The 20280-nt window shown below is 56.2% G+C and overlaps 3 protein-coding genes across 4 annotated transcripts; 2 read left to right on the top strand and 1 right to left on the bottom strand.

Annotated features, from left to right (window-relative positions):
* The first annotated feature begins 3540 nt into the window (after nucleotides 1–3540).
* On the top strand, nucleotides 3541–7154 carry Ifi30 (IFI30 lysosomal thiol reductase). Its single transcript, XM_027932396.2, has 7 exons — nucleotides 3541–3720; nucleotides 5053–5235; nucleotides 5313–5387; nucleotides 5594–5686; nucleotides 6403–6555; nucleotides 6724–6777; nucleotides 6858–7154. The coding sequence occupies exons 1-7, from the start codon at nucleotides 3610–3612 to the stop codon at nucleotides 6921–6923; spliced, it is 735 nt and encodes a 244-aa protein (XP_027788197.2). The 5' UTR covers nucleotides 3541–3609; the 3' UTR covers nucleotides 6924–7154.
* Nucleotides 7155–11411: 4257 nt separating this feature from the next.
* On the top strand, nucleotides 11412–14180 carry Mpv17l2 (MPV17 mitochondrial inner membrane protein like 2). Of its 2 annotated transcripts, XM_071601167.1 has the most exons (6): nucleotides 11478–11630; nucleotides 11830–11926; nucleotides 12062–12232; nucleotides 12915–12991; nucleotides 13103–13231; nucleotides 13608–14180. In XM_071601167.1, the coding sequence occupies exons 1-6, from the start codon at nucleotides 11565–11567 to the stop codon at nucleotides 13662–13664; spliced, it is 597 nt and encodes a 198-aa protein (XP_071457268.1). In that variant the 5' UTR covers nucleotides 11478–11564; the 3' UTR covers nucleotides 13665–14180. The 2 variants fall into 2 exon arrangements, with proteins under 2 accessions (XP_027788204.1, XP_071457268.1); XM_027932403.2 differs by lacking the exon at nucleotides 11830–11926 and having other exon boundaries at nucleotides 11412–11630.
* A 57-nt stretch (nucleotides 14181–14237) lies between these two features.
* Nucleotides 14238–20280, bottom strand: Rab3a (RAB3A, member RAS oncogene family). The gene is made up of 5 exons (XM_027932402.3): nucleotides 20135–20280; nucleotides 18762–18989; nucleotides 17599–17717; nucleotides 15882–16006; nucleotides 14238–14991 (listed from the first exon to the last, which is right to left on the bottom strand). Exons 2-5 carry the CDS (start codon nucleotides 18987–18989, stop codon nucleotides 14801–14803), a joined length of 663 nt encoding a protein of 220 aa, XP_027788203.1. The 5' UTR covers nucleotides 20135–20280; the 3' UTR covers nucleotides 14238–14800.

Raw genomic sequence — 20280 nt, 5'->3', positions numbered from 1 at the left:
GGTCACAGTGGCCAGGACTGTGGGTTTAACCTCAGGCCACCTCCGAGTGCCAAGGCCTTCACTCCCTCACACTGGGCCACATGAGTCCAGAGGACTCCACACCCGCCTAGTGTCCCTCGGGAGAGCCACCCGCTCAGCCCCCAGTTCCTGCTCAGGGGCCCCCGGGGCCCCCTCTGGCTCTGACCAGCTTCCAGGTTTGAGTCCCTGCTGGGCCACCAGCTGTGCCCTCGGAAGAAGTCACCTCCCTTCTCTGATCTGCAGCTTCCTCCTTGTCGAGTGGCATCAATAGTCCCCACACTCCTCGTGCCACCCAGAGGGTGCCCCATGCCCTCAGATGCAGCGTACAGCTACTGTGAGGCCCTCCCTGGCCCCCTCTAGACATTTGTTCAACACTCGGGGACCATGACCCAGGGCAGGTCCCAGGGGTCCTGCGTCTCTTGGACCTAGACTTCTAGTTGCCACTCTCCAGGGACCAGAGAACCCCCCCGGCTCCCCCCAAGACCTCACATGCAACCGGTGGCCCACGCCTGTCATCCCAGCGGCTCAGGAGGCTGAGGCAGGAGGATCTGGAGTCCAAAGCCAGCCTCAGCAACACTGAGGCGCTAAGCCACTCAGTGAGGCCCTGTCTCTAAATCAAAGACAAAATGGGGCTGGGATGTGGCTTCCCGGTTGAGTGCCCCTGGGCTCAATCCCCACTACAAAAACGAAAAAGAAAGAAAAAAAAGCCCACATGCCTGGGCAGCTTGGAGGAAATGAACCAGAAACCCCCGCCCAGGCTACTGCTGTACTCTCAGGACAAGACAGCTTCCTCTGAGTCCCCAAGCCTTCCCAAGCACCTTTCCTGTCACATGCCCAGCTGGAGATGTTCCATAAGTAACTCCAGCCTGTAGGATGCCTCCTGTTGCTTGTGATCACAGGACAACAGCCCTCTGCCCACGCCCCAGCCAGACTGGGCCAGGGGTGGGAGGTGCTTGGCAACAGCCTATGTGGTCTTTACACTCAAATCACCATGCAGCTTGCTGTGCATCTTTGGCAAAGTTGCCTAACCTTTCTGATCAACAGCTTTCTCAATACCAGATGGAGTCTGTAGTTGCTATCCCTGGCCACGACTAGATGCCTCTGAGGGTTCAGTGATACATTGAGTTGTGGCCCCAACCTGGGCCTGACACCAAGCATACAAGTTAAATGATGAGGGTACTTAACATGACTTCTTCCAATAGGGAAGACACCAAGGAACCACAGGAAAAATTGTAGCAATTTTATTTATTATTGCTTCAGTCTCACCCAGCACAGGCTGAGGGCATAGTAATGTCCTGAAGACGAAGTGCTGAGTCTTGGGAAGAACTTAAGACGTAAGTAGCAGGCACAGTGGCGCATGCCTGTAATTCTGACGGGGGAGACTGAGGCAGGAGGATCACAAGTGTGATGCAGCCTGTGTAACCTAACAAGACCCCGTCTGAAAACGAAAATGGCTGGGGTGTGTGTGGCTATTTTAGAGCACCCTGGGTTGGATCCCCAGTATCACACACCAAAAAAAAGGAAATGGAGGGGCTCAGGTGAGGGTCAGTGGCTGAGCAGGTGCTCAGCCTGGGCGAGGCCTTGGGGTCCATCCCCAGCACCACAAAAATGAAGAGGAGGAGCTAGGCTTTGTGACTGGCTTGGTCCTCCTGGGGACAGGACACGGGGTCTCTCTCTGGGGCTTCAGGGAAACTCCAGCTCCTGAATCTGCCACTGCTTCACGTAGCACGTGGAGGCTGGGACCTTGGGGCTGAGGACCTGCACGCTGAGCTTTGTCCCCTAGCAGGGTTTGGTGTTTCTTCTTGGGACTGGGCTCCGTGGCTGGCCAGGCCTCGGGAAGCTTGCAGCACCTGAACCTGTTTCGGGACCCCCAAAGACCACCAGAGACCAAGACCGATGTAAACAAACAGCAACGAGGTGTTTATTGCGAGCTAGCTCGGGCCTCCCCGCACACACAGAGCAACTGGTGACGCCGAGAGGCCCCGAGCCCAGGGTTTGCAGCAGTTTTATACATTCTTTGGAGAAGGCAGGGACTTCACATACATCATAGCATCTCAGCAAATCATCACACACCGCGGGAAAATCAAATAACAACTCTAAAACATGATTAGCACATTCACTGGCGGGAACAAGTTGGGTAGGGGTGATTGGTCAGTACAAGAGGGGGATTCGTTTGAACTGACTGGTTTAAGCCAAGAGGGATGTTCCTGCTGAACTGCATGGTTTCCCAACACGTTATCAACCGCCATAAACTACTGGGAGGGTCATCTGGCATCCCAGGTATTTCCCTTGTCTCATGCTGATTGGTGGCTGCTAGGGGCTTGCTATGGGTCCCCACCTAGCCTGACTGAGTCAGGGACACCTGTCGCAGCAGATCTCTCCTGTTATTTGTAGATAAACAACTTAGCAGAGTGGGAATGTGTTTAGGAGCGCTCTGTGGGTCTTTCCAAGGACAAAGGTGATGTCCCTTCCTTGGACAGGCTGTGCTGAGGTAGAGGCTGGTTTTTCAAACCTCGTGGTTATTCCAAACAAAAAAACCCTCCAGCCTCCATCCAGGCCTTTTGTGGAGGCCACACTTTGTCTGCATTGCTGGGGCCGCTGGAGTGGCCATCCTGGATGGCCCCTTCCCAGGGTCACAGGACCCAGCTGTACCCTCCTGAGGCCCAGCCTGGGAAGTGTTCTTCCTGCCTCTGAGGGCTCTGTAGTGGCTTTATCCCCCAAACCTCTCTCCTTCCCCATCTTACAGATGGGGAAACTGAGGCTCCCTTTCTCTAAGGGATCAGTGGTGTCCCGGGAGCAAAGCGGGTGCCAGACTGACTCCATCTGCTCTGCGGCCCCCCAAGTCCAACCTCCTCCACCCACCCGCCTTGTACATGGCAAACCGCTTCCCTGCCCCGCAGGGCCAGGACATCCCCACCCCAAGCCTTGCTCAGGAAAGAAGGAACCCAACCCTCCTGTCCCTCACCCAAAAGTAGGGGTGGGGATCCCACTGGGTCCCGGCTTCTGCTTTTTGTTGAGCTGTGGCCAAGCCTGGATCAACTGGTGGCGGTGAGTCTGGAGCCCAGGGCCCCGAGGCGGGAGGGGGAGGGGCCAGTCCCAAGGGTTAGGCAAGGAGAGGGGGTCATCCTGGGCCTGGCCGGAGGGAGGGGACCCAGGCTGCGCAGCCCCTGCTGGCTTCAGGCACAGAATCTCATCAGAGCTCAGGAGCGCCCTAGAGTGGGACCCAGAGGCCATGGACAGGCCTTGATTACCCTGGGGATCCCCAGAGTGTCCCTGACTCACGGGGCTCACAGGGCTCCGGACCCCGGGCCCCCGCATGACTGGGTGCAGCCAGCGGCCCAGCAGGAGCTAGGAGGTGACCGACCGCCTTTTCTTGATCTGGGGCGCAGCGTCTGGCGAGGTTGGTGGCGTGGGCAGGTTGGAAAGCAGGCCCAGAGAAAGAAGGAAAGATCCCAGCGACACTTGGCCTGGGCCCCAAGGGGCGTGGGCACCCGAGGGTGGCCTGGCCTGGGGGCGGGGCCACCGCCGGGATAAAGACGCCTCCTTCCCGCGGGCGGCCGCTCCAGCCGCTGCGCCTTTGCCCCCGCCGGTATGGCCCTGTCACCACTCCTGCCGTCCCTACCGCTGCTGCTGCTGCTACTGGAAGTCCCCGCTGTGACGCGGGCGTCCTCATTGGCCTCCCAGAGGGTGGCCGCCTGCAAGGTAGGGTCGGACGGCGACGCGGCAGGCGGGCCAGAGGGGACCGCGCCCTAGCGGGGCAGGCGGCTCCTCTGCCGGGACTTTGCTTGGGAAGATCAGGTGGGGACTCCCGAGGGGACGCCGTCCCAGCCGGTGCCCGCTCTCCCGCCCCATTCATTCCCGTCACCGTGGTCCCACACTGGCCGAATCGTTTTGCTTCCCCATCGCGTGTCTGAGACCCGCAGCTGTCACCCGCCCGCCCCTCCCGATTGTTCGTTAAGCACCTACGGTATACTTCTCGCCTGGGAACCCGGGCCTCCTCCTGGAGGCAGAGGTGACCCGATGATCTAAGGGCTCGCGCCGCCGCCGTAGGCGCTCGGGCCAGTCGGGCGCTCATTCCAGCCGGGAGGAGGCCTGGCGCGCTTCTGCTAGGGAGCAGCAGATGCCCCGAAGGCTGAGCGACTTGCTCACGGTCCCGGAGACCAGACCCGCCTGCCACCCTTCTGCTGAAGCCGGAAGTCAGCACATATTAGGCGCCGCCTCTGTTTAGTGGGGCATGGGTGAGGTTCACGTGGATCCCCGGAGAGGAAGGATAAATAAGTCCGCATGGGAGTACATCCTTGCTTAGCTCAGGGCCCAGGATCTGGGGAGGGAAGGAGTGATAAGAAATGAGCATGCATTAGGCTCCCATGATATGCACCTCCAAAAAAGTGGGGCTGGTGGCACACGCCTGAAATCCCAGGCTGAGGCAGGAGGATCATAAATCTGAGGTCACCTCAGAAACTTAGTGAGGCCCTAAGCAACTTAGCGAGGCCCTGGCTCAAAATAAAAAGTAAAAAGGGCTGGGGTGAGCTCCGCGGTCAGCGCTCCTGGGTGGAATCCCCAGTACAGTGACCAGGAATACAAGTGCCTGACCCTTCACTGTATCCAGCCCTTATGAGTGAGGGGGCATTACCTCACTTGGAGGGAAGCAAGGCCTGTGCATACACTGAATGCCTACTGTTTGCACGACTGTTCTGCCTGATTTGTAGACAAACTGAGACTGAGGACCGTTTGAGGGTACACTGAAACTTCTGATGGCTGGAGGAGGGGCTCGGTGGTAGAGCACTTGCCTCGCCTGTGCTTGACCCTGGCGTCACCCCCAGCCCCGCAGAGACAACAGAAAAAGAAAAAGCCTCAGAGGCAGGGTCCCCCACCCCCACCCAACCCCCACCCTGCAAGACCTGGCCCAAGTTCAAGGTGCATCTCTTGCTTGCCCTTTCCCTTCTCCAAGAATCCCAGCGCGGCCCCAACACACGGGGAGCTGCCCCGGGGGCTGCGCCTGCTCACACGCGCCCTGCGCCCTGCTCCTGGCAGGTCCATGACCTGTGTCTGCGGGAGCCCCTCAAGAAGTCCCCGGAGCTGCTGGTCAATGTGAGCCTCTACTACGAGTCCCTGTGCGGAGGCTGCAGGTACTTCCTGGTTAGAGACCTCTTCCCAACGTGGCTGATGGTCATGGAGATCCTCAATGTCACCCTGGTGCCCTACGGAAACGCCCAGGTGGGTAGGCGCGCCAGGGAAGCCGGGGAGGGGTCGCCGGTGTGGCGACCCGGGCTCACTGGGCTCTCTGCTTGCAGGAGCGGAATGTCAGCGGCACGTGGGAGTTCACGTGCCAACACGGGGAGCGGGAGTGCCAGCTGAACAAGGTGGAGGTGAGCGGGGACCTGGGCGCGCAGTGGCTGCGCAGCCTGGGGCGCCCATAGGGAAAGACGGCTGCCGGCTCCATCCTCGGCGCCGCCCGCCTCGGCGCCATCCCGTCCGCCTTGCCCGCATCCTCCTCTAGGCACCGTGTTTGTCCCCAGAAGCCTTGGGGTGTCGGGACCCCTCCTGACCTTGGCCGCCCCCTCTCTGGTCCCAGGCCTGCCTGTTGGACCAGCTGGAGAACAGCGCCGCCTTCCTCACCATTGTCTGCCTGGAACAGCTGGACGACATGGAAAAACATCTGAAACCGGTGAGCAGCACGGACCCTGGCCAGCCCAGGTTCCAGGCCCAGCTCCCTTCTCTGGGTCGGGGGACACAGGCAGGTCCCTTGGGGGTGCAAGTACATCAGGGAAGACTTCCTGGAGGAGGCATCTCTGAGCTGGGCATGGAAGGAAGCGCAGGAAGGTGCAGGGACCTAGATGCTAAGATATGGGGACAATGGATAGGAGAGGCCCTACCTATTTATTTCCCTGGGGGATTGTAAAACAAAAATAATAATTCCCCAAAGGGTGATCCCCCACCCCAATCATGTATTCATTCATCAAACATCCAGGACACCCAAGAAGCCTCACCCCATCACTCCCCACCTTGCAGGATCAGAGGGGGGCTGGGCAGTGAAGAGGACGAGGGAGCACTGGGGAGGAGGGAGGAGGGGGAGGAAGGGTGTTCATGCATGGGAACAGCATGCACCAAGCTCTGAGTAGAGAGAGACCTGTCGAAAGCGGCTGGTCTTAGCAGGGAGAGCACGAGAGGTGGGAGGCAGGAGTAGCCTGAACCCCAGCCTCAAGGGCCTCCATTCAGGCACATAATGAGCACCTACTGTTTATGGGCACCGTTGCATCGCTGTGGAACCAACTGTCCCCTCTTGCCAGTGAGGAAACAAGCCTGGGGGGGGGGGCAGAGGGGACCGTTGGGGAGATAACAGGGAGGAAGCCGAGCAACACGCTGGCCCACCCCTTGCCCTAGTGCCTGGAGCTCTATGCCCCCGAGGTGTCCCCAGACAGCATTATCGACTGCGCAACCGGGGCGCGCGGCACCCGGCTCATGCACGCCAACGCCCAGCTGACACACGCGCTGCAGCCGCCCCACCAGTATGTGCCCTGGATCCTCGTCAATGGGGTAAGACTGTGTGTGAGCAGCAGGACCCTGGGAGGGGATCCGGGTGGTGGAGGTGCCCCCTGGTCTGAGCCAGTTTTGGGAACCCTGGCAACCCCTTGGGGGCCCAGACCAGCAGAGCAGGATTGCGGGGCTGGTGGTCAGTGGGGCTGTTTGCTTTTCTCTGTGCAGAAGCCCCTGAAAGACTCCAGCCAGCTCCTGAGCCTCGTCTGCCAGCTGTATCAGGTAAGATGGGGGGAGCCGGGGATCCCGCTGGTGGGAGGAGCACCTCCTGCCAGGATTCCCACACCGACCCTCCACTCCAGGGTGAGGAGAAGCCAGATGTCTGCTCCTCCATGGCCACCACCCCCAGGGAGGTCTGCTACAAGTGACCATGAGTTAGTGTCCCAGGACGGAAAGGACAGGAAGAGCCAGAACCCAGCTGCCACCCTTCTTCGGATCCCCAACCCTGGGCAGATACGACTCACCAACTGGGGGACTTCTAGACAGCCCGCAAAGCCCAGACCCAAAATTCCACCCCGTGATCCAGGGTTCTGCCTCACTGAGAATGGTGCAAGATTGAAATTCAATTAATACATAATAAATCCATCTGGTTGTGATGATTTATTTTATACCATTTTTTGCAGCACTGGGAATGGAACCCAGGGCTTTGGGCAGCCACTGAGCTACACCCCAGCCCCTTGGATAGTTTTCAAAAGTGGAAAAGTCAAGCTGGGCGCCTTGACGCACACCTGTAATCCCAGTGACTTGGGAGGCTGAGGCAGGAGGATCACAAGTTCAAAGTCAGCCTCAGCAATTTAGCGAGGCCCTGTCTCTAAAAATAAAAAGGGCTGGGATGTGGCTTAGTGGTTAAGCATCCCTGGGTTCAGTCCCCAGTACCAAACATCAGCAGCAGCTCAGGGCTTGGGCTCGTGGCTCAGGGGCAAACGGTCTTGTTCTAGTCTGTGTGAGGCCCGGGATTCCACCCACAGCTCTGCAAAAAATAAAATAATAATAATAAATGCAGGCTCTGATTTTTCAGTGTGCAGACCTGGGGATGGAGCAATGTGAGGACTAAATGCATCCTAGAGAGACTCTGGCCAAGTTAACATTTTAATCATTAACTGAATTTCTGGCTGCTAATGGACTATTTTCGCCTAATATCGCTTGGAATACTGTCAGGACTCTGAGAAACAGCATGGAACAGAGAGGCTGCTGCAGCCCCGTAGTGGGGCGTCTGCCCGACATGTGCAAGGTCCTGGGCTCCATCCCCAGGGCTGCAAAAGAAAGGTAACAGAGACATGAGGGCACTGGCCCAACTCCCCTGTGAGAGCTCAGATCAAGCCATTAGACATTTTCACGACATGTAAAATCCCAAACAGGAGCCAGGCACAGTGATGGGTGCCGGGAGTCCCAGCTACTCAGGAGGCTGAGGCAGGAGGATCCCTGAAGCCCAGGTGTGGTTCCTGGAAAGACCCTTCTAGTTGCAAAACAAAAACTAAAAATGTGGGCTGGGGTTGTGGCTCAGTGGTAGAGCGCTCGCCTAGCATGCATGAGGCACTGGGTTCAATTCTCGGCACCACATAAAAAAATTTAAAAATAAAGATATTGTGCCACCTAAAACTAAAGAATAAATAATAAAAAAAATGTTGTGAGATATTAGATGTATAAAAGGAGAGAAAATAAAAACTGAAACAAACTGAAGAAAGTGGCCCTGCACAGGTTCCGTTGGTGGCACGGAGCTCTGTACTGTGAGAGCCATCAGGCGGGGGCGGGGGTGGGGGTGGCAAGGCTGGACCCAGGTGCTCTACCCTGAGCCACACCCCAGTTCCATCATGCACTTCACCAGGATTACACCCCAGTTCCATCATGCACTTCACCAGGATTACACCCCAGTTCCATCATGCACTTCACCAGGATTACACCCCAGTTCCATCATGCACTTCACCAGGATTACACCCCAGTTCCATCATGCACTTCACCAGGATTATTTCTACCAAAACAAAGGAACTGCCAAGCAGCCAACATGACTCACGCCTGTCATCCCAGCAGTTTGGGAGGCTGAGGCGGGAGGATGGAGAGTTCAAGGCCAGCCTCAGCAATTTAGCAAGGCTTTAAGCAACTCAGCAAGATGCTATCTCTAAAAGAAAAAGAAAGGGCTGGGGAGGCGGCTCAGTGGTGAAGCACCCCTGGGTTCAATCCCTGGTTCCAAAAAAAAAAACAAAAACAAAAAACCCTGAGTTTAATGATTAGAACCAACGTGGTGGGTTTGCAGAGCTGGATGGAGCCCAGGCCAACACATACTAGGTAGGAAAGCACTTTACCACTGAACTACATCCTTGGCTCTAAACTCACATTTTTAAATCCACGGGGCAGTGAGCAGAGATTTTTAGTCAGTCATAAACATCTTTAGATGGTAGTGAAGATCCAATGGGGGGTGGGAAAGCAATCCAATAGGCCGCTTGGTTTGCGGTTCCAATGTCTTTATGATGATGACATTTGGTATCCACTGAACTTTTTTTTTTTTTTTTTTGCACTGCTGGGGATTAACTCCAGGGACACTTGACCACTGAGCAACACCCCAACCCCCTCTGTTTCTCTTCCTCTTCCTCTTCATCTTCCTCCTCCTCCTCCCCTTACACCACCCTCCTCCTCCTCTTCCTTTTTTTTTTTTTTTTGTGGCGCTGGGGTTTGAACCCAGGACCTTGTACATGGGAGGCGAGCTCTCTACCAACTGGGCTATGTCCCCAGGCCACTCTTCCTTTTTTTCTTCTCCTGTTTTCAGAAAGGGTCTTGCTAAGTTGCTGAGGTTGGCCTCTAACTTGCAATCCTCCTGCTTCAGTCTCCCTGGTCACGGGGAGTGTAAAGTACTTACATGGGTCAACTTACATGGTTCAACTTGGTATAGATCAACTTACAATTTTTTGACTTCACAATGGTGTGACAGCGAAACCCACACGGCCATTAGGGTTTTGAATTTCAGGGCTGTAGTCAATGAGTACAGTGTCGGTGTTTCCCCTCCTGATCACGGGACTCACCGGGAGCTGCCTGGCATTCAGAGAGGATTGGACCTCACACCACCTGCTCCAGGAAACAGCCAAGTTCAAAGTCCAGAGAACTCTGAGTGACCCACCATGTTTATACACGGTCCGTTGTGATGATTTATTTGCCATTTACATGAAGTTGTTCAGCCTGCGCTGGCAGAGCATTGGGAAGGCGCAGTCCTAGTTTTCAGTGATGCCAAGTCAGGAGGGCGGGAGGAAGAGTGGAGTGTTACCAACAAGATAAGCAAAATGATTGGAGCTGTTTCTAAAGAGGCCCATAAAGACCAGGTGCAGAGATGCGTGCCTGGAACCCCAGCGACCCTGGGAGCCGAGGCAGAAGTGATGAGGGACAGATGGATGTGAGACATGGGAACTGGAGTTAAAGGAACAAGTCTGTAACATGGAACCCCATGACCCCAGAGTGATTTCACTTAGCAATTCATCTTGTACAACCAGAGACATGGAAAATTGTGCTCTATATGCGTAACACGAATGGAATTGCATCCTGCCGTCATACATAACAAATTAAAATAAATAAATAATTTAAATTTAAAAAAAAGCCAATTATCTGCAGCCCTGCTTGACTGAAGTCAACAGAGTATGTTAAATTCCTCAGCAAACTACCTGTTGTCTGTAGGGGAAAGGCAGACCAGGAAATGCCAACAAGAAGAACATGAGTTCCCCTGAAGAAGGGACGTAGGACTTACAAGGAACAAATCCCAGAATTCAGGCAGATCAGGATAATTCTACGTAGCTGTAATATCTGTAAAAAGAGGTTCAAATTAGGGCTGGGGCTGTAGCTCAGTGGCAGAGCACTTGCCTCGCATATGTGAGGCACTGGGCTTAATCCTTGGCACCACATAAAAATAAACAAATAAAGATATTGTGTCCACCTAAAACTGAAAAAAAAAAAAAAAGTTAGTTGGGGATGAGTCTCGGTGGTAGAGAGCTACTGATTTCAACTCCCAGGATCAAGGAAAAAGAAATGTAAGAAACATCTTTACTTCGGAAGCCACACAAAACCAGGCAGAAACAGGATTTGGCCGGTGGTCAGTTTTCTGCAACACAGATGACATTTTTCCCTACAGAAACACAGGAGGTAAAACGAGGAGGTTACAGTTTCTACAACAGCACAATGTTGCTGTGATTTAATTCAGTGCGTGTTAACAGCCCAGAACAGGGTCTAACGTTTATTTTTAGGCAACTGAGGTCTAAGGCCCGGGAAAGGTCAGGACCAAGGTCAACATCTGGATGAGGTGCAGAGCTGAGTCTTCTTCCCCACGTCCAACTTCCAGAAGGCTCTGCAGGACGGGACTTCAGTCTCCTGTAGCGGTCAAGCCCACTCTTGTCACCAACTCCAGGAGAATCTGGAAATCTGGAAGGCACTCAAACCCAGACTGTAGTACCTGCCTAAGATTGGCCATCTCAACGCTGGAGGCGGGGCAACAGGCAGCGATTGGCCAGTAGTGGCATTCGGGGGTGTGGTTACTGTTATCCATAGGCCGGCCCAGAAAGGGGCGGGAAACGGGGTTTAACGTTCCCCCAGGGCACGCTGGACGTCAGGGCAACACTTAAGTGCGATTGGTCCGCTAGTTCGGGAGGCGGTACACAGCTGTTTTCAACGACCGACCCTGGGAGAGCTCGGCTGCTTATTATTGGTCAATACTGCTAGGGGTGGGCAAGTGCAGCTCCGTGAAGATCAGCGATTGGTCGGGGGCGACTTGGGGCGGACACGAGGGCTGGGAGACAGTGTGGATTGGTCCGCGGCGGCGTGGGCGGGGATTCGTGGAGGCGGGGGGACTCATGGTTGGCTGGCGCAGGTCGGGGCGGGGCAGAGCAGCGCGCCGGTTCCTGCGCCGCGGGTGGCGATGGCGCCGGGTGGCTGGCAGTGGCTGCGCGGTCTGTGGGCAGCGGGGCAACCCCTGTTCCAGGGCCGTGCGCTTCTCATCACCAACACTCTTGGCTGCGGCGCACTCATGGCAGCTGGGGATGGCGCACGCCAGTCCTGGGAGATCCGCACCCGACCTGGCCAGAGGTTTGACCGGCGGCGCTCAGGTGAGGACGTCGGCGCTGCTGGCCCTTCACCCCCGGGGACCTTTGTTCCTACCTAAGATTCGGAGATCTTCGTATCCGGCCAGTGGTCATTCATCCCTGATCCGTAGCCTCCGTCTCTGTCAGAACACAACCTCGGCGTGCACTAAGTCTAAGGACTCCGATGATCCCTCCCTCAGTCTCTGTCCCCTAACACCCCCAGGTGTCCGTCACCCCCAATCCCTGGGATCTCTGCCATCCACCGAGGAGCCTGGAACGGCGTCTGTCTGGCGGTGGGGCTTGTAGTGGAGGAATACACGGTTGAGCTCGCCCGATTTTCTGGCCGAGGCTTGGAGAGGGCATTGGGCTTACCCACATCTTGGCCCGGGGGCGGGGGGAGTGTATTGTGGGGCTTGCTGGCCTGATCTGGCACCCTGCTTCTTATGCCACTTCAGCCAGCATGTTTATGGTGGGCTGCAGCATGGGCCCCGTCCTGCACTACTGGTACCTGTGGCTGGATCGCATACTCCCTGCATCAGGCCTCCGAGGCCTCCCAAACATCCTCAAGAAGGTCCTCGTGGATCAGCTCGTCGCCTCTCCTATGCTAGGCGTCTGGTACTTCGTGGGTAAGGAGCCCAAGATCTTGGGTTTTGCCCCTCATAGTTTGGGATTGGTGGAGACAGCATGTGTTAAGGATGCTGAGGTGTGATTCTGATGCTCCTCCTGTGTAGGTGGCCCTGGGTTGGGTGACAGAATAGACCCAATCTGACCCTCAGGGAGACAGTGGGGGTTGGTGTGAATGGTGGTGAGTGTGGGGGAGATGAGGACATTTTCTGGAGCTGCTTTGAATGGGAGGTTGGACACTCAGCAGAGACTGAGCTGGCAGACAGGAGGGTCAGCCTATGCAAAGGCCCTGAGGCCTAAAGGGAGAAGAGTGTGATTGGGATTAATGGGGTACGGTCATCCCAGCCCCAGGATCTGTGGAGAGTCTTGGCAGAGCTGCTCGTCCCCACCCTCCAGGCTCAGAGTTTCCTTAGCTGTAAAGAAGAACTAAAACCAGATTCTACCTCAGGGCATCTCCTTTGGAGCAGGTGTTTATTTTATAAATGATTTGTTCTGTGTTGTTCCCCTCCACCAGACATCCTGCTGTTCTGCCCATCTCACCAGACTGTCCCATACCCTCTGCCTGGCTCGCTCTGTCACTCAGAGGTCCAACCCCGCCCCACCATCATCGTGGGTCTCTTTGGGTCTCTTTCACCTCCACGGTACGCTGTGGCCTCTGACACTCATTTCTTGGTTTCCTCCCAGGCCTCGGCTGCCTGGAGGGCCAGACACTGGACGAAAGCTGCCAAGAGCTGCGGGACAAGTTCTGGGAATTCTACAAGGTGCGCATCCCCCAGGACCCGCCCACCTGCAGCGCCGCCTCTGACGGCTATCCTGCCCCGCCCCTCAAGGCTCTGGCCCCGCCCCTTACCCCACTCCGCCCCTCCCCCTAGGCTGACTGGTGCGTGTGGCCCGCCGCGCAGCTGGTGAACTTCCTCTTCGTGCCCCCCCAGTTTCGGGTCACCTACATCAATGGTCTGACGCTAGGCTGGGACACATACCTGTCCTACTTGAAGTACCGGGTGAGTGTGGTGGGTGGACCCACACCTGGGGATTCCCCTGGGGCCATCTCTGTGACCCTCAGTGGCACTACAGCCACTGCAGCGGGTGAGGGCCCCTGACAGTTGGGCCCAGGGAGGGCAGGCGGGGAGCTCCTCAGCCATGGAGAGGCAGCTCTGCTGTCTGACGGACCAGGCCAGGTACTGGTGTGACCACCAGGTCCCTGCTATGCCTGTTGAGCGGAGCTGACCCCATACCTGAGGACAGATAGATGTGGGCCCAGGGAGCAGGAGAAATGGCTCGGAGAGTTCCCGGCCCGCTTGTGCAAGGCCCTGGGTTCCATCCCCAGTGCCCCCCACACAGAAGCAATGCATGTGACCAGACCCTCTGTGCTGACAGGTCCCCGGCCCTCTGACACCCCCAGGCTGTGTGGCCCTGGGCACTCGAACGGACTGAGCTGCCTAACACCCAGGACTAGATCCCTGCTCTAGACAGGGCGACGGCGACTAGGAGCTGCCACGCCTCCCGTCAGAAGGGGAGTGGACTCCTGAAGCAGGCGGGGTCCTGGGGCCATGTCCCAGGCATCTAGCTGAACTCCCTTCCAAGCTCACAGCGGGCCATTTCCCATCTGGAACACAGCCACCAGATGGACAGTCGTCCCCCAACCCTTTTCACTGGAAGCCTAATAAGACCTGTGACCAAGATGTCCCACCTGCACAGCACAGGGCCTCAGCCAGCCAGCTGGTCCCAAGCACCAAACCCTCACCACTGCCAAGGCCTGGCTCTGGGCCACACAGCCACACTGGGGCTTTTCCAGGCCCCTGGGGACCAAGGCAAGGACATGGCCGATCCCCTTGGAGTAGGGTCCAGCCTGGAGTCAACTCCAAAAGCTTCAAGCAGGACACGGAGCCTCCAGGTCGCTTCTTTGGTCGTGAACATGGAAATTCCATTAAATTCTCTCTGTAATTGAAATCTTGTGATTGTCCAAAGACAGAAGGGGAGGGCGGGACCCTCTGCAGAGGGACAGGGCATGGTCCATTCGCTTTATTGGATTGTGTGTAGTGTGTCATTACATCTCCTAGGGGACTGAGGGGCACGTTTGACACTTGTGACGTCAGAACAGGTCCGGAGGGGTGGTCCCAGGGTGGAATCCACTCCCAGCACCCCACCCACCCAAAAAATAAAACTGAGGGAGAGGAGTCCTGGACTCCTCCCCTGTGGTCCACCAGGAGAAGCCTGAGCAGGGGACCCGGGGCGCTGCATCAGGAGGGGCTGGCGGGCCTGGCCACCCCATCACCGCATCAGCCTGCTCTGGGGTGTCATCTGGTCCCCTCTTCACAACCAACAACTGCTGATGAGGATGAATTTAAAAAAAAAGGTGAGGTCTCCAAAGGAGGGTGAGCAGTGACCACGACACGCCACAGCAGAGCAGGGACAGGGCTGTATGTACACGGGGGGAGAGGGCGGGGGAGCCCGGGCCCCTGGGGGACATCTTCAATAAATAAATAAATAACTACGATAATAAATAAGGATGATGGGCTACGTGAGGGGCGGGTCCCAGGCCCTGGGGGTGGGGTGGGGCGGGGCTGCTCTCAGCAGGCGCAGTCCTGGTGCGGGGGTGCCTGCTGGTCAGTGAGCTGCGGGCCCTGCTTGGCGCCAGTCACAGCGGGGTCTGCCGTGTCCAGTGACTCGGACATCTTCTCGCAGATGACGTCCACCAGGCGCTCAAAGGTCTGCTTGACATTGATGTTGTCCTTAGCACTTGCCTCAAAGAACTCGAACCCTGTGGTCAGGGAAGGGAGAGTAAAGACCCTTCTTTGCACCCAGCTCCCAGAGCCGGAGGACCCATTAAAGACACGGACAAGTCACCCAGGAAAGCCACACTGTGAATGTCCAAAGACAGAAGGGGAGGGCGGGACCGTCCTGCGTTTCCCATCCTTTTTTTAAAATTTTTTTTAATATTCATTTTTTAGTTTTCGGTGGACACAACATCTTTATTTTATTCTTATGTGGTGCTGAGGATCAAACCCAGCACCCTGCGCATGCCAGGCGAGCGCGCTACCACTTGAGCCACATCCCCAGCCCCCCTATCCTTTCTTCACCCTGAGATTGTCTCCAGGGCCCTAGCAAGCACCTCTGATCCCCACTGTCCAGCCCACATCCATGCACAGGCCCTGGAGACCTCCCACACTCAGATCCAACTGTGCCCTCCCCTCCTCAGATACCCTCCGTGGCTCCCTATTGTTCTAAGAAGTTCTGGCTCCTCGGCTCATGGTCGAGGCCCTGCACAACTGACCGTGTGTCCTCCAGTTAACCCCCGTGTTCCAGCCTCTTGAAACTGTGGCCTAACACAGGATCATTTTCATCTCTGGCCTTGGCCCACCTGTTTCCTCTACCTGAGGGACCGGCTAAGGCCCACCTCACTCCCAGTGAGGCAGAAGCCTGTCATGGCCCTTAACACCCGCAGGAAGCCAGACGGTGAGAGTGTGGGAACTGCTGAGCCCTCCCAGCGGCTCCTGGGTCGAGGCCAGCTGGCAGAAAGGGCTGATTGCCTAGATTTGAAGCCATCCCTGTCCTGACTCCGCTGTGAGACTTTGGGTGTGTGTCCTTCCCTTTTAGGGCTTCAGTGTCCCTTTTCTCACCTTGTGGGTCCCCAGTCTGCTGGTCACTCACCAAGATGGTCGGCCAGCTGCCGGCCACGTTCCGATGACACCACCCGCTCATCCTCCATGTCACACTTGTTCCCCACCAGCAGCACCTGGGCATTGTCCCACGAGTAGGTCTTGATTTGGGTCGACCTGCATGAGGCAGCAACGGGGTTGGTTTAGGGGTTTGAGGACCCCAGCCCCATCCCCAGGCTCTAGGGCAGGGCCTGTCCCCTTGTCCTGGGGAGAGAGACCTTGAGGTTGGCCCACGACCTTCCTACCCCAGGTCTCCTCCAGCCACCATGGCCCCATAGTCCTCCAACATGGCAGGCTTAGCCCTTCCTCCCTGCCGGGTATCCACTGTCCTCTCTCCATCCACCAGCCTCTTCCTCCAGGAAGCCCTACCAGGCCCCATCTCTGCCCTGCCAAGAACTCATGCTGTTTCCTGCCTGTAGGTATTTGCTCCAAAAGCTACCTGTGCTTCAAAATCCAGCTCTCAAGCAACCCCTCCCACTGTTCCCAGCACCCTCAGAGAAATTACTTCCTCTGCAACAAATTCAGAAATTCTCTGAAAGTTTACCATCATGGCTAGGCAGATCATTTATTTATTTGTCTGATTACTTACTTATTTTGCAGTACTGGGACTTGAACTCAGAAGCACTCTGCCACTGAGATACACTCTCAGCCCTTTTTAGTTTGGGGCTTTGTACCAGGGATTGAACTCAGGGGCACTTAACTACTGAGCCACATCCCAGCTCTTTTTTATATTTTACTTAGAGACAGAATCTCGCTGAATTGCTTAGGGCCTTGCTAAATTCCTGAGACTGGCTTTGAACTCCTAATCCTCCTGCCTCAGCCTCCCAAGCAGCTGAGATTACAGGCATGTGCCACTGTGCGCAGCCTCTTTTTAGTTTTTATTTTAAGACAGGATCTCACTAAGTTGCCAAGGCTGGCCTCCAACTTGAGATCCTCCTGCCTCAGCCGCCTGAGTTACTGGAATTTTATAGGTATGCACCAACTGTGTCTGGCTATCTTATTTATTTATCTATCTATTTATTTTTTGTTTAGTGCTGGGGATTGAACCCAGGGCCTTGTGCATGCGAGGCAAGCATTCTACCAACTGAGCTATATCCCCAGCCCTATTTTATTTTAGAGATGGGGTCTGGCTATGTTGCCCAGGTTGGTCTCAAATTCTTGGGCTCATGTAATCCTCCTGTCTCAGACTTCCAGCACCTGAGACCTTAGGCACCTGCCACCATCCCTGGCCAGGGAGAACATTCAAATGTGTCCAACCTCAGGTCTGGGGATGTGTGCAGTGGTGATGCATTTGCCTAGCATTTACAAGGCCCTGCATGTGACCCCAGAACCACAAAGAAAAAGAAGAAGAAAGACAAACAAATGTTGCTGGGGGCACATGCCTGTAATCCCAGCAGCTCTGGAGGCTGAGGCAGGAGGATGGTGAGTTCAAAGCCAGCCTCAGAAACTTAGTGAAGCCCTCATCAACTCAGTGAGACCCTGACTCTAAATAAAATACAAAAAGGGCTGGTGGTGAGGCTCAGTGATTAAGACCCCTGGGTTCAATCCCCGGTACTGAGAAAAGAAAAGAAACGTTTACAACCTATGTAAACTGCTCTTATAGTCTGTGTTCCCAACCTCATCAGATCCCAGATTGTTTCCCCTTTACATTCCTATAAGGATTTCCATCTGAAGTGAAGGGATGGTCTGAGAGGAGGGGAGGTGCTCACCAGTCCTGCACAGCGTTGAAGGACTCCTCGTTGGTGATATCATACATGAGGATGAAGCCCATGGCGCCCCGGTAGTAGGCGGTGGTGATGGTCCGGTACCGCTCTTGCCCTGCTGTGTCCTGGGAGGAAGAGACGGGAGCCATAGACCCACACGTGAGCTCCTCATAGAGGAGATCTGCTCTGAGATCATCCAGTCTGGTCCCTTCAGGGCCCAGCAGGGGACAGGCTCTCACCCAGGGACTCCATGGTCCAGGAAAAGCCCTCTGGGTCACTAGTATCCCAAACTTTTAGTACTCGATCATCCTACTGCAGAATCCATCCCTATTTATTCAACAAGCATGTACTGGGCACCAAACCACACACCGTGTGCTCCACCCTGTCACAGCAGGGAGCTTATAAAATGGACAGACATTCCCTCCCTGTGGAATGCTCAACACTGTGGTGGTGCCTGCCTAACCAGTGACTCAGGAGGCTGAGACAGGAGGATCACAAGGTAGAGGTCAGCCTAGGCACCTGAGCAAGACCCTGTCTGAAAATTAAATGGGCAGTGGGTGGAGCTCGGTGGTCCAGCACTTGCCCAGTACATGTGAAGCCCTGGGATCCACCCCATTACTGCAAAAATAACATAAAGTAACTACATAAGCATAGCCGTCGGAGGGTAGCAAGGCCTGAGGAGAAAAATAAAGCCTGCCCAGGATGGGGAGTGTCGGAGGGGGACAGTTAAAAACCTGAAGGAGGGGAGGGAGGGAGGAGCATCCCACATAGAGAGACCAGGCAGGGACTCCTGGCCCCAGTGAGGGGTTCCTTTTACGAGGAGTGCGATGGAAGCCATGAGCAGAGAGGACAGGCTCCCTCTGGCCTCTGCAGAACTGAATGAGGAAGGTAGGAAGCCCTGACAGCATCCGTCCCAGGAAATGAGGACAGGAGCCAAGATCTGGCTGAAGCCTCATAAGAAGTTCCAGAAAGAACTGCAAGCTGGGGAAACAGCCACTGAAATTAGACACTGATGGAACAGGGGTGCTCTATGATCCTCCACCCCCAGGTATACAGTAGGCATCTGATAAGTGCCCTGGGTGTGAATGCACGAATCTAACCAGGAATGCATGAATCTAACCAAATGGGCTCTTTTCCAGTAAGAGGAGGAGCCCTCCTGCCCGACCCACCCAAATCTGCAGCTTGATCCTCTTGTCGTTGCGGTAGATGGTCTTGACCTTGAAGTCGATGCCCACAGTGCTGACGAAGGCGGGTGTGAAGGAGTCATCCGCGTAGCGGAAGAGGAAGGACGTCTTGCCCACGCTGCTGTTGCCAATGATGAGGATCTTGAACATGTAGTCGAAGTTCTGATCCGAGGACTCCTTCTGCCCATAGCGGGAGTCTGTGGCGGATGCCATCTGGGGGTGCGGGTTGAAGGACAGCATGAGGGGGCTCTCTCCATCCCCAACTTCCCAAGCCCAGGATGGAGAGTTGCAGAAGAGTACCACAGTGGTGTTGGGAGACCACACTTAAATCATCAGGGGCCCCAGTATTAATGGGGTTGCCCCAGCAGAAGCCTAGCTGTGACCTTGAAAGGTCCAAGATTTCAAAGGAGGAGAGCGGATGGGGCCACCCCTGCAGCCCCTCCATCAGGCTTGCCCCAGGTCAGAACTGTAACCCTAAACCCTATGGCTCTACTCTGAGGGGTGACTGTTGCCGGCCCCGCCCCCCCCCCATCAATCTTTCATGGTCCTCAGAACCGGGCTGCACGTGCACAGGAATGTATGGCCCGCGGGTGGCGGGGTGGCGCGTCTGCAGCTCCCCTTCCCCCAAATGCCAAGGCAGGGAGAACTCAGGCCAGAACAGTTGCATCACGTGACCGTGGTGGGGCGTGTACAGACTCAGGTGTCCACAGTCCCGCACACATCCGCACACATTCGTCCACGCTCAGACATAAATGAGTGTGCCAACACCAGATACACAGGGCAGAGCCGCAGGCACCTGTGTACACACCAGTTCACATATAAAGATGTGCAAACCCACCCCGGCGCACGGCCCCCGGTTCCCCTGCAGGTGTGTGCACATCACCCACAGGGACACAGATCTTTGTGCACCTATGCACAGAGCCCAGCGCGAACACTCACAGTCCGTGAATTTCCCTCCGCACTCGTGCGGCACGCACATACTTAGACCCAGATCACACGGAGTCACGTGAACGTACCCAGGAACACACGCAAGTGTACACAGACCCGCTGACACAGTCGGGCGCGCACACGCGTGTGCACACCACGCGCACGCGCACGCAAGAGCCTCCCGCGCGCACAGCTCCCGCAAGGCACTCGCCTCCCCTCCCCCTCCGCCGCAGCGCCTGGGGGTTGGGGGTACTGTGAGGATCGGACAAGTTGGGGGACCCTCGGACCTACCCCTTCCCAGGCCCCCCACCGCCGCTCCTATCCCCCCATTCAACCCTGGTCAACCCCCTTCCCCTCCGCCAGCCCATCAGTCAAATGAAGGTTATGCAGGTGCTCAGAGCGGGAGCACAGAGGGACGCCCGGGAGCTCACCTTGCCCTGCACCAATGTGGCAGCGATCCGAGTGGCGGTGACTTTTGGGCGGTGGCGGTGACGGGGACCCCCAGTGAGCTGATGTGGGGCTGCGCGGCGGCGGCGGCGGCAGCGGCAGCGGCTCAGGCCCCTGCAGTCCTTGGTGA

This window comes from Marmota flaviventris, chromosome 1, assembly GCF_047511675.1.
Source record: "Marmota flaviventris isolate mMarFla1 chromosome 1, mMarFla1.hap1, whole genome shotgun sequence".
Lineage (NCBI taxonomy): Eukaryota > Metazoa > Chordata > Mammalia > Rodentia > Sciuridae > Marmota > Marmota flaviventris.
This window is presented reverse-complemented; position numbering and strand designations above follow the sequence as displayed.